The sequence below is a fragment of the Henckelia pumila genome, chromosome 1 (assembly GCF_033568475.1).
Source record: "Henckelia pumila isolate YLH828 chromosome 1, ASM3356847v2, whole genome shotgun sequence".
Lineage (NCBI taxonomy): Eukaryota > Viridiplantae > Streptophyta > Magnoliopsida > Lamiales > Gesneriaceae > Henckelia > Henckelia pumila.
Window position 1 is genome coordinate 91,748,487 of NC_133120.1, and position 12,994 is coordinate 91,761,480.

General features: G+C 36.4%; 1 protein-coding gene and 1 pseudogene across 9 annotated transcripts; one reads left to right on the forward strand and one right to left on the reverse strand.

Moving 5' to 3' along the window:
• Positions 1-383: 383 nt before the first annotated feature.
• On the reverse strand, positions 384-12,737 carry LOC140884380 (very-long-chain aldehyde decarbonylase CER3-like; annotated as a pseudogene).
• On the forward strand, positions 2,618-5,319 carry LOC140884389 (uncharacterized). Of its 9 annotated transcripts, XM_073291156.1 has the most exons (7): positions 2,618-3,034; positions 3,373-3,446; positions 3,653-3,718; positions 3,804-3,908; positions 4,020-4,055; positions 4,145-4,217; positions 5,023-5,319. In XM_073291156.1, exons 1-5 carry the CDS (start codon positions 2,920-2,922, stop codon positions 4,047-4,049), a joined length of 390 nt encoding a protein of 129 aa, XP_073147257.1. In that variant the 5' UTR covers positions 2,618-2,919; the 3' UTR covers positions 4,050-4,055; positions 4,145-4,217; positions 5,023-5,319. The 9 variants fall into 9 exon arrangements, 8 of the variants coding, with proteins under 8 accessions (XP_073147257.1, XP_073147248.1, XP_073147274.1 ...); XM_073291147.1 differs by having other exon boundaries at positions 4,020-4,217; XM_073291173.1 differs by having other exon boundaries at positions 4,050-4,217.
• Positions 12,738-12,994: the final 257 nt, after the last annotated feature.

The window sequence follows — 12,994 nt, forward strand, 5'->3', positions numbered from 1 at the left end:
TAGCTGATAACACACACACACACACACACTTAAAATCATTAATTTATTTACGTATATGATAACAAATATATAATATTAACAATATTTATCAGAGGTCAAATGGAATGATGGACACAGCACATGAGTTTTGGCCTTTTCGTTATAAGCTAGCTCATGTGCAGACCAGTTCTTATTATTTCCCAATCTATATTATATCTGGGGAAGGTTTAATTCCATCAATGGCCGCGGCACATGCCAGATTTAGTTCTCATATATGTCCCTGTGAGACTTTGAACTTTGATCTGAACAATGGCGGATTTTGAAGGTTTGGCCAAATTTTCTCAATATATAGATCATCTAGCTAGTAAAATTACTAATGCTTTTGCAGTATGTGTATATATATGGAGACTATGAAGGCTTGAGTCCATGCTTGAGTGCAGCCTCCCACACAATATCAATGTGATCAACATTGATTGCCCCAACTTCATGATGTTTCCACCCTTCAAGAAAATGAACCACCCCACCAGCATGGCAAGCATGAACTATGCCTCGTTCCAATGTATACTACAAAATAATAAATTGAGTTAAAAACAAGGCTCGATTTTCGCAACTAAATTTATGGTACTCGCCACGAACATTTAACATTTTTTGTCAACTAACTGCGCAAAGTTTAGTTAAATACCTCACAAGATCCCAGTCCCTCGACTTCGTCAGGGAGTTTCATTGCCGCAAGCTTCCCATAAGCGCAGTCTCTCCTGAATGGAATAATAGGTGGAACTACAAACTGGTGAAAATGTGTTCCTGATGGAGCACAATACTGTTCACGTGGCGTCGCCCATTTGCCGATGATCCATGTCTGCATTAATGCAAGATTCAAGATTTGCATATCATGTCTTGTTTGTGTACGTGTAGCTTGATGGATTTCGTGATACATTTCAGATGGTTTTTTGTTATGTACCATAGTGTTGAAGCAGAGTGGATGCATGAATGATACCTTACAGTTTTTAGCTGCTTGATACTTGGTAACCTGTACTAAGTATTTTTGGCAGTCCGCTGGTGCTTCTTTCTGAATCTTAATGAATCTCTCTGTCGACGGTGTTAACATCTGCGTGTAAATCGGATGTTTTTGTAAATTCTTTCAGTTTCACATGATACTAGATCACATTACAGTTTTAAAAAAGAGGGCATGAAAATTTTGTAACGTCTCCCATACCAAAACTTTAACCTTGCGTGGAGCAAGATAAAGGGCGATAGCCCTACCAAGTTTAGAGGTGGCCCCTGTCAAGAAAACCTCATCAATGTCTTGAGGAATCTCATGCAGGATCACTGCAGCTGTCAAGGTGTTTCCATGAACCACTCTGACTTTAAGATCGGGATGCTTCGAAGTAAAGAGAGTTCCACCTCCATTTATACCTTCATTTTGGAATTTTCATTAATTGAATTAGGAAAAATAACCACAATATTGGGTGCTAACGGTTGCCTTGTATGTGTTGGCAGAGCAAATCTTACTGATAAATGCACTGTGTATGCATTATTTTGTGTTATTTTTTATGGTTTTCTCGCATACATTTATTTTACTTCATGTGTTTTATTTGTATTTTATTTATTGTGCATGCATTTTACTCTTCTGGTTGAATTTTGTAGGTTAATTGAGCTTTTGGGAGAAAACTGAGCTACAGAGTCGCGCGCGGGCGGACCAACATCGCGCGCGCGCAGAAGGAAATTCCAGAAACACAAAAATGACCACGCGCGCGGGCGAGCTCCTATCTCACATGCGCACGAGAGGAGGCGAGAGTACACTGTTTTGAAGAACTGCGCGCGCGGGAGACCTCTTTCAGGCGCGCGCGCGTGTCGCGAAGTCAGAAAATTCGGTTTTCCTTGTTGCCTAAGGAAATTAATTATTATGGGATCCAAGCACTAGAAATAGGAGATTTTAATATTTTTCAAGGGTTCTAAAATTTCAGACGCAGAGAACGGGAGAGGGCGGCTATTGCTACTGCTTGGGAGAGAAGATTTCTTCTTTTTTCTTATTTTCTTTTGATTATTCATGATTAAAAACTTTGTTTAAATCATGAATTTATTTATTGAGTAGTTTTCTTTATTCGATCAAGGCCACGTGATTGGGCCAGACAATTTATGTAGAAATTTGATTTGTTTATTTGAGATTTTCAGACTTGATTTTATTTTATTGATTATCGAATTTATATTTGTTTTGTGAATTTCCTGGCCAGTTATTTGCTTGCATGTTAATTGATTCCAATTCGACAGAGGAGATTTCGATTTTGATCACTTCGATATTCAACATAGTGTAAAACTGACTAGAAATAGACACTACAAGAAAATCAACTTTTCGCAACATGGTATCAACGGCGTAAATTAAAAGCACGCTGCGGATATAACTTTTTACGGCGTGCACTAATATGCGAGCTGTTAATATTGTCAAACCTTATAAAAACAACAGCGTGTATTAAAAGTATGCTGCGAATATTATTTTTTACGGCGTGCATTTAAACGTGTGTCGTTGATAATATTATATTAGCTACAGCTTGCATTAATGCACGCTGCTAATATTTGTTTTACTGCGTGCCCCAGTTATCACGCTGCTGAAATTTAATATTGAAACAAATACACGAAGAAATAACATTTTCTCAGTCCGACGATTTCTTTTCCGCTTCCCGATTATCTTCTTCCTTTTTTCTCACCATTTTTGGTGACTTGAATTGGTCCTATCTTCTTTGTTTGTTGCCGGTTTTCTAAAGCGAAAGTAGATTTGGAATCGTTGAGATCTATCTGGTGATACCCATTTTTATAAGTTTTAAGTGTAGCCTATCGGATCGATTTCCGACAGCCGCTCGTTCCGCCGCTCCTTAGCGTCTCCGACCACCGTCTAGCTTAGGAGAAATGTTTCTAGGTCTTTGGAGATCTATCTCGTAGCCTAGAATGTATTATTCGAATTGTAGGGTTTCGAAATTTGAGGCTTTTGTTTCATTCGAATTTATACGTTTGATATTTGTTTACTTATTGGTTTTAGGTACCATAATTGAATTGATTGAAGGTATTGGTTATTTTTCATAAATTATTTGGATATAATTTCGAATTTCCAGATTTATTAAGTTGGGATTTTCGAATTTTAGAGTTTTTTAAATCATTATTGAGATGTTTAGATGCTCTAGAAAATATAAATGTGAATTTTTGAAATTTGTGGGAATTTTTTTGGTTTGCATTTAGAAAATAATATGTGCTTTGCATTTGGAAATCTGTTTAGATGTCTAGTCAGTTTAGAAATGGGGGGATCCCTTTCGATTTGTTTCTGCGCATTAATGGATTTTATTCATATCATATTGACATCTATACATTTTGAATAGTTGTAATGTTGTTTGCTTATCTTCGTAGTTTCTGGTTCTAAAAGAAAGGCGTGCAGCTTCAAAAAATATGAGAATTTTATTAGTTCAGTGCCAACAAATCAGGTGGATTATTATCTTCTCCTTCTCCTTGTTACTTTTTCTTTCACTTTCACTAGTTTAACTCCTAATATGTGTGTATACAGTTTTCTTTCGTGGAACACATGATTTCCATATTTGGTTCGATTCGGACCCGCCAAACTATAGAGCCACAATTATGGACAAATCATCCCTTGATATAATTCAAGTTGTTTTTGGTTTTGTTTTATCAGATTCCAAAAGAGGTGGACTTGCTGAACAAAGATAATATTTACATCGCAAGTGCAATCCCGCAGCAGGTGATCGACACATACTACAATAAATTTCAGATTGATTTTGAATGTATAATATTCTATAGCTTTTTTATTTACTATAAATCTGAAGGTTCGGCAGACAATTCCAACACCATATCAACTTCTTGTTGAGAAACAGAACTGCAACAACAAGAAGTCCTACGAACTGCGTGCACTGTGTTTTCCTATAGATCTGGTATTAACTCGTCCCTAATTTGGATGTGGTGTCAAAATAAAAAAATATAGATCTCTTTGATAACTTTGAAACTAATCTAAAATCGCTCGGTTTTGTTTTTGTTTATGTTAGGAGGATGAATTCTTGTTCGTGTTTCTGTAGGGAAATGTATGAATCTTCAAAACATGGTGGATATTGTTATATGAGTGCAGGGAATGTGTGCGAGAAATTAACAAAAAGAACTGTTTCAAACGCAGGCCTCCGTTGGATTACTACAAGAAAATAATTGTCGGATTGCCAATAATAAGTGGAAATGAGGATTTTGATTTTGTAAGTTGGTTTGTGGTGTTTTTTTTTTATCTCTTTTGAATATTTTGCTTATTTTCTCGAGTACAGATTAGCCTAACTTGCGTTTATGATGTTATATGAATCTGTCTCGTTGGGTGTGATATCTAGATTTAGAACTTTTTATAACACGCGATGGTTTCTAGGTTTCCTGCCAATATGAATTTTTTGTACGATATCAGCTACGGTAGCAGCATGCACGATGCTAGAGCCTAGAGATAAACGAAATTTATAAGCCAAATAAGAATGCATGTTTATACATAATTGATAATTGCCACGAGACTTCACTATACGTACCCTATATGTGTGTAAAAAAAAATTATACAAGGAAACCCTTTAGAATCTGTACCATAGAACTTGATTCATACTAAATTATTGATTATCATATTTTTACAGATAGATTGATGGATGGTGATGGGCAAAAACAGTTGAATAAAATAGACATTATAATCTTAGATAGGGAACCCTTATTTCTCACCACTTTCCTCTAAATTCCATTCAATATTCCGAGCTAATATATATGTATATATATATATATATTATATAAATATATATATATTATATATATATATATTCTCTGGTTATATATATATTATTCTCACAACAAACACACAATATGTTCCACTTGAGATTTCAAGAATTTATTACTCTCCGTGCTCTTGATGATCTTGTTTATTAATTCATCTCATGTGTTCCACACGAACCCCCTTCAACTAGTCTAGATCATTTCGTTTTTTTTTTTATCTAAGCTTTGATCTTGCATTTGATATATAAGATTTGGATTTTTTAGAATGGCAGGTGACCATCGCTTTTAACCATTTTGGGGAGAAACTCGTACAGAGAATGCCGAGGTGTAGAAGAGGGTACATACATGTGATGAACAATGACTTCACTAGGTGGGAGATGTATGCCATTGGAGATGGTGGGAATCTTACCATCAATAGCCAAGTATAGGGAGAAGGCAAACTGCATGCACTGTGTTTTCCTTTACTTATTTACAAGTTAGTTTACAATTGTAATGTAGAGGAATGTTTTATTACTTTATATTTATATGAGCTAAACTTGCACGCAGTTTGGTGTAAAGATCTTAATTTTCTTCTTTTCATAAATGAAATTGGAATATTTTGTTTAGTTTTTCATTTCATTTTCCTTTTTTTTATTTGGTTGAATTTTTGTTGCATAGAATTGTAGGAGGCAAAAAATAATTCTACGGCTTGCATTGTTGGTGGTAAAAATAATTTTGCGGTGTAAATTGTAGGATGCAACAGATATAATCGTAGCATACAAATTCTTTCCGCAGCGTGCGGTGTGTGCTGCGGATGCACTTTTACACCGCTTGCATTGCAAGCTGCGGAAACATGAATCCGCAGCGCGAAGATTGTTGCATCCGCAGCCAGCAATGCACGCGGCGGATGAGGTATCCGCAGCGTTCAATACACGCTGCGGATTCAACAATCTGCAGCACGCTGTACGCGTTGCGGATACTCCATTAGTTTATACAGCTTACTACTTTGCATCATGCAATGCACGCTGCGGATAGCTAATTTATACGCTGCGAAAACGCACTTTTGTTGTAGTGAGAATTCGGTTTCATTATGCGGTTTGAGTGTAAACTGAATTTTCACAGATCGTCATGCATTCAAATTTGATTAGAATTACGAAAGATTAATTTGTCAATATTTGAATAGGTTTGATTGTTCTACAAATAGTCCTTCGAACAAATTAGGAAAATTTCCGTGAATTAAGATTAATTCTGAGTCTTAAATCGACTGTTTGTTACATAAGTTGTCTGGTACATATGTGTGTCCTTGATCGAGTTTTTCCTAAATTGAATTCAACCTTTAATCTCTGCTGCGTTTTAGTGAATTTATTTTATTTGTAATTTTTATTATTAGTTTAAAATCTGAATTCACTCTTTTTGATTAGTTTAGATAAGTAAAAATAATTATATTTTGGTAGTCATATTTATACAGTCCCCGTGGGTTCGATACTTGGACTCTCTGTTCACTTTACTATTACTTGACCTGGTACGCTTTCCAGTTGATTTTTATCACACCGATTTTAGCCGTCAATTTTTTGGCACTGTTACCGAGGACTGTTTGATATTAAAATTTTTATTTCGCTTGAGATTAGACTTAATTTTAATTTATTTTATTAAAATTCTGAATTTTCTCTTTTCTTTGTGATTTTCAGGTACTATCTGCTTGTTTATGCATAGCACTCGATGAATCAAGGAACTCTTGCCACTTGATTTGGAAATCGAGCGCACATTGAGCAGAATACGGAAAGCAAAGAGAAATCAGAATCTAGTACTTGAATCTGAATCAGAAGAAGAGATGGCGGACAACCGTACTGTTTGGGATCTGATTAGGCCGCCAGTTGAAGGATATGGATCTAGCATCGTTCGCCCCGCTGTTGAGGCGAACAATTTTGAGCTAAAACCCTCTACTATTCAGCTGATCCAACTTCAAGCAAGATTTGGGGGTACATCTGTGGAAGACCCCTACGCTCATCTGGAGCGATTCCTGTCGATCTGCGACACGTTCAAGGTTAATGGGATAACATCTGATGCAGCGTGACTGCGGTTATTCCCATTCTCTCTACAAGGTGAGGCTGTTGAGTGGCTAGATGATCTGCCTGCTGGTTCAATTACTACATGGGATCAACTTGTTCAGACTTTTCTGACCAAGTATTTTCCTCCTACGAAGATGGCAAAATTGTTTTCAGATATTATTTCTTTCAAGCAAAAGGAGGGTGAATCTTTACATGCGGCATGGACCAGGTTTAAGAAGATGCTGATAATGTGTCCTCAACATAATCTCACGCAAAGCCAGCAGATTCAGATGCTCTACAATGGAGCCGATTAGTCGGTTCGATCTATGCTGGATGTTGCAGCTAATGGATGCTTGTTCAGGAAAAATCCAGCTGACGCCTGGGAGATCATTGAAAACATGGCTGAAAGTAATATAGGGTGGTCGGATGTGAAGAAGGAGAAGAAGACTGGAGTTCTAGAGGTCGATTCTTTGATGGCCCTGAATGCGAAGATCGACGCTCCGACACATCAAGTGGCACTTATGAAAGCAGCGCCAGTAAATCATGCACAAGGGAATCTGCAAGAAGAGAATCAGTTGTTTGAAGTGGAAGCGGCTATTTTTGCAGGAAATCAAGGACGACAGCCGTACAACTCTTACAACAACTATAATCAGAACTGGCAGCCCAAGCAAGAGGAGAAGAAGCCGAGTTTTGAGGAGATCATGATGAAATACGTTGCAAGAACTGAGACTCGGTTACAGAATCAGGAAAGAATGCTGTAGAAGTTAGAAATTCAGATGATTCAGATTGCAGCCCAATTATCAACCCGTCCTGTTGGAGCTTTACCAAGTAACACTGAACCAATTCTCAGAGGCGTGAATGCTATCATGGTCGTGACTCGTGCACAGTCTGAGGAGCAGCAGAGGGACGAAGAGAAGATGATGGAGGGGCCAAAAAATTCAAATTCCAAGGAGGACATGCATGCTGAAAATTCCTCCACGGCAGGTAAGAAATGTAAGACTTCAAAATTTGAAGTTAATAATGATGTTGATATTTTTACCTTACCTTTTCCCCAGCGAGCTAAGCAATTATTATTTGATTCTCAATTTAAAAAGTTTCTTGAAATTTTCAAGAAACTACATATTAACATACCTTTTGCAGATGCATTAGCTCAGATGCCGAATTATGCAAGATTTCTGAAGGATTTACTGAGGAACAAGAAGAAGCTGAACGATCTTACGCAGGTTACATTGAATGAGGAGTGCTCTGCAGTGCTGAAAAAGAAGCTTTCACCAAAATCTCAGGATCCAGAGAGTTTTTCTATACCCTATCAAATTGGAAGTTTATCATTTGTTAATGTTTTGTGTGATTTCGGATCGAACATAAATTTAATGTATTATTATCTTGCTAAAAAATTAGGCATAAAAAATATTGAACCTATATATATTTCTCTCAAATTTGATGATGGATCTATTAAATATCCGAGAGGGATAGTAGAGAATGTCCTAGTCAAGATAGACAAGTTGATTTATCCTGTAGATTTTGTTATTTTTGACGTGGATGAGGATTGTGAGGTGCCTATGATTTTAGGGCGTCCTTTTCTTGCTGCTAGTAGAGCGTTAGTTGATGTTGAGAATGGAGAGTTAATATTGAGACTGAATAATGAGCAAGTGGTGTTTAATATGCTTAAGTTAGCTAATGATAGCCCAAATTTAAAATCTTGCTCTGCCGTCAAATTTATTGATGTGTCTCATGATATTGGTGATGAGTTTCAGCAGGTTCAGTTGTTTGCAGGAATTGGTCCATTGAAAAATCGCTATAGAGTTGAAGCATGCAAGTGCAGGACTGATCTGAGTTTTTTCACGACGTTGGATAAACCACCTTGACTGTCGCCACTCAAAAGAGGAGTATAGTCGGGCTATAGACTATAAATTTAGCACTGACTGGGAGGCAACCCAGTGTTATTTCTTTTGCTTTTGTTTTTGGTTTTTTGTTTTTGTTTTTTTATTTGATTTTTGTTTCTTTCTCATGCCAGTTTGTCATGCCTGCCGATATATCTATACTGATGTCGTCCCAATTGATTCTGTTAAGAAGGAAGAGGATGAATCGAAAATTATGGGAGTGTTATTTTTGTTTCTTGTGTTTTTGTTCATCTTGCATTTGTGTGTTTGTTTGCATTATGTTCATTGTTCTGAAGTATTGAGGGCAATGCTTTGGATAAGTATGGGGGGTAGACTAGTTTTTTGCTTTGGTTGTTGTGTTTGTTTGCATCTTATTTGTTTTTGTTCTTGTTTGTTTTGTCTTGCATAAGTAGAATGAGTCATGGTAGCAAACAAAAAAATGGTTTTTTTTTGAAAAATTTTGCTCTTGACTTGACATGAGAAACTGTAGGTTGAATCGTGAATATTTATAAGCATTTGTGTTAGATCAGTGGAGTGTAACGAAAGATTTGATGAAGTTTCTGTCTGTTTGACCATTGCACGACAATAGGTGGTTTGTGGATCTTGATTGTGTTCTATGAATTTTGATGAGGCTCTAGTTTACACTTATGATATTGGGCACACCTAGAAAAAAAATATTTTTTTTTACAACTCCATCCGGGCTTGGACAATGATTGAAATTCTAATCATTGTTCCATAGCTAAGTTTGCGGGTAAAATGGGGTTGGTGCTCCATCCGGGCTATAGACGAGTGGATTAGAAAAAAAAAAAGATAAAGATTTTTCGTATCCTAGCCAGTTATAGCTAAGTCAGCGGGTAATTATTGGGGCGAAAGCAATACCGGGTGAAAAAACCGAAGGTGTGTAAGTCATTATCTCAAGGGAGGTGAGTTTAGTCTAGAGGTCGTTGGAAAGAATGGGCACTTGAAGAGTAAAACTTGCACTGATTTGTCATAGGTTGCTAAGCAGTTTTGAAACGAATTCGGTTTAAGTTGTATGAAACTGGAATGACATTTCACATACGCACGTTCACGTTAAACCGAAGGTGTATTATGAAAAGTTAAGAGCGTGTGTGATCTTGTTTTGTGATTGAACTTCTCGGAGGCTGTGCACTCTCATGAATCATTTTTACTTATGTTTTTGTGTGCATATTGTTTTTGATTATCTTGCTCGAGGGCGAGCAAGGTTCAAGTATGGGGGTGTTGATAAGTGCATTGTGTATGCATTATTTTGTGTCATTTTTTATGGTTTTTTTGTATGCATTTATTTTACTTCATGTGTTTTATTTGTATTTTATTTATTATGCATGCATTCTACTCTCCTGGTTGAATTTTGTTGATTAATGGAGCTTTTGGGAGAGAACTGAGCTACAGAGTCGTGCGCGGGCAGACCAACATCGCGCGCGCGCGCAAAAAAAAATTCCAAAAACACAAAAATGACCACGCGCTCGCGAGAAGACGCGAGAGTACACTATTTTGAAGAACTGCGCGCGCGCGAGACCTCTTTCAAACGCGCGCGCATGTCGCGAAGTCAGAAAATTCGGAATTTCCTTGTCGCCTAAGGAAATTAATTATTATGGGATCCAAGCACTATAAATAGGAGATTTTAATATTTTTCAAGGGTTCCAGAATTTCAGACGCAGAGAACGGGAGAGGGCGGCTATTGCTACTGCTTGGGAGAGAAGATTTCTTCTTCTTTTTTTATTTTCTTTTGATTATTCATGATTAAAAACTTTATTTAAATCATGAATTTATTTATTGAGTAGTTTTTTTATTCGATCAAGGCCACGTAATTGGGCCAGACAATTTATTTAGAAAACTTGATTTGTTTATTTAAGATTTTCAGACTTGATTTTATTTTATTGATTATCGTATTTATATTTGCCTTGTGAATTTTCTGGTCAGTTATTTGTTTGCATGTTAATTGATTCCAATTCGACAGAGGAGGTTTCGATTTTGATCACTTTGATATTCAACATAGTGTAAAACTGACTAGAAATAGTTTCATTATGCGGTTTGGGTGTAAACTGAATTTTCACAGATCGTCATGCATTCAAATTTGATTAGAATTACGAAAGATTAATCCGTCAATATTTGAATAGGTTTGATTGTTCTAGAAATAGTCTTTCGAACAAATTAGGAAAATTCTCGTGAATTAAGATTAAGTCTGAGTCTTAAATCGACTGCTTGTTACATAAGTTGTCTGGTACCTACGTGTGTCCTTGATCGAGTTTTTCCCAAATTGAATTCAACCTTTAATCTTTGCTGTGTTTTAGTGAATTTATTTTATTTGCAATTTTTATTATTAGTTTAAAATCTGAATTCACTCTTTTTGATTAGTCTAGATTAAGTAGAAATAATTATATTTTGGTAGTCATATTTATACAGTCCATGTAGGTTCGATACTTGGACTTTCTTTCCACTTTACTATTACTTGATCTAGTACGCTTGCCAATTGATTTTTATCACATCGATTTTAGCGGTCACTTACCTTGTTTAATGCAGCAAGGCTGATGACTTTAACTCCAAGCTTAACTGTTGTGAGGATGGCGTCTTCGATCTGGTTATTGATGCCATTTGCAGCAAAAGGAAGGAAATACTGCAAAATTCAACACCGAATACAAGGTTCAGTTCCTATCTCGGGCTACATATTGCATTATATCATTTGATCTGTATTATCCAATGTACAGACTACTGGACTAGATATAGTGAAATATATAGTACCAAAGAATATTTGATCCACAAAAAAAGATACCTGAAAACCGAATCTTGGCACTGCCCAAGTTTGGTGCATTTTCCCTCTAAGATTGTAAAAGTTAAACAAGAAAATTTTTGACTTGGCCCACATGATAAGCATCACCAAAAATGAATATGGCCACACTGGAAACAAGAAGAGCTTGTTACCAAAAGGTATCGAGCTAAATGATCGGAAAAGAAAGGGTGCGTGCATTGCTGACATCACGTCTACGACGTGTTCTAGGAACACAAAATATGGTACCCTGCTACCCGCGTCATGGCGTCACAAGTATAAACGACGGTTAAAAACCTCAGCGTCCATTAATGTATGCAAAAGTTGTTAACCTTATAACAACTAACAATATTCAAAAGAAATTTATAAAAATTTGTAATGTAAACTCTATGATTTTAGAAAAAAACTCACTGGTCCTGGAACAGATCTCCTGATGAGCATCCCAATATTTTGCATCTATCGTATTTCATAGCTTATCATAAAGAGGCATAAAGAGGCAAAAGTTAGACCTCATCTCCTTGTGATGAAGGATGTGGTATCTGCAGAGTCAATGAGCTGATACTTTATTAAACAAACCAAACAGAGGCATAAATTAGCAAAAACTATCAGACTAACTCATGAAAAACAATCATTCACGCACATGAACATAATAGTTTAACCAATGCCAATTAAAAACTGTGTGAGAATAATTTTCTCATGTTCAAGAATACACACACATGTTAGATACTTGTAAGCCCATAAAATCGATATTTGATTTTATAGGGAGACAATTTATTTCTCGATCAAAACGGAGATAAAAATGTACGTTGGTGTGTAGATCAGGTACTTTAGAACAGAGATGGTCTCAAAAAGGCGATGAGGAAATATTTCAACATTGCAATGTCCCAAACACCGAAGAAAATCGAACAGCAAAAGATAGCCGTACATCATAGTTATCGACGCATAACCAAGAAAGGCAGTTCCCAAAGTCGGAATCCCTACAACTATACATAGTAACAGCTGCTCCAAGAATGTTGTATGCCCGGCTGCGCCACCATGAACGAAATACATATGAAATCATCGGAATTTTCTACATTTTTCTTTTGTGTCAAATGTAAAGTTACGAAGTAACACAATAATGCCACATAGTATTAGTGAAGAATGCTGGTGTTACTTAATACCTATGAAAGGATGAGTAACTTTAGAGCTATGATTCAGCCAATGGTAGCGTTGAAATAAAACGGGAGAGTGAAATAATCTGTGCATTCAATAAAACAATGGTTACGATATTCCTATGTGGAGAATCAGGCAACACAGTGCACCCCTGGGGTTCCAAATTGGAAGACTGTCCAAGGAAGGGAAACTCAATGTTGTGAAAAATGCTCGCAAGCGTACGAGTGTCAAGTTTTAATTGAAAGGAATTCATAAAAATAAATTATTTAGGAATGATTGTTGTTGAAACCAGGTGAAATCTATACCTCTAGACCATTTTTTCTCTTATTGATATTTCTCTGAAAATTGTGTGTGTGCTATAAAAATCCATTGTTTATTTTTTTTTTTTTGCA

What these genes read in the sequence shown, in the direction of transcription:
- LOC140884389 (XM_073291131.1), top strand. Translation starts at nt 2,920, where the DNA reads ATGTATTATTCGAATTGTAGGGTTTCGAAATTTGAGGCTTTTGTTTCA. An exon ending in CATAATTGAATTGATTGAAG is followed by an intron (nt 3,035 to 3,372) that starts GTATTGGTTATT and finishes TTATCTTCGTAG; the next exon opens with TTTCTGGTTCTAAAAGAAAG. An exon ending in CAAGTGCAATCCCGCAGCAG is followed by an intron (nt 3,719 to 3,803) that starts GTGATCGACACA and finishes ATAAATCTGAAG; the next exon opens with GTTCGGCAGACAATTCCAAC.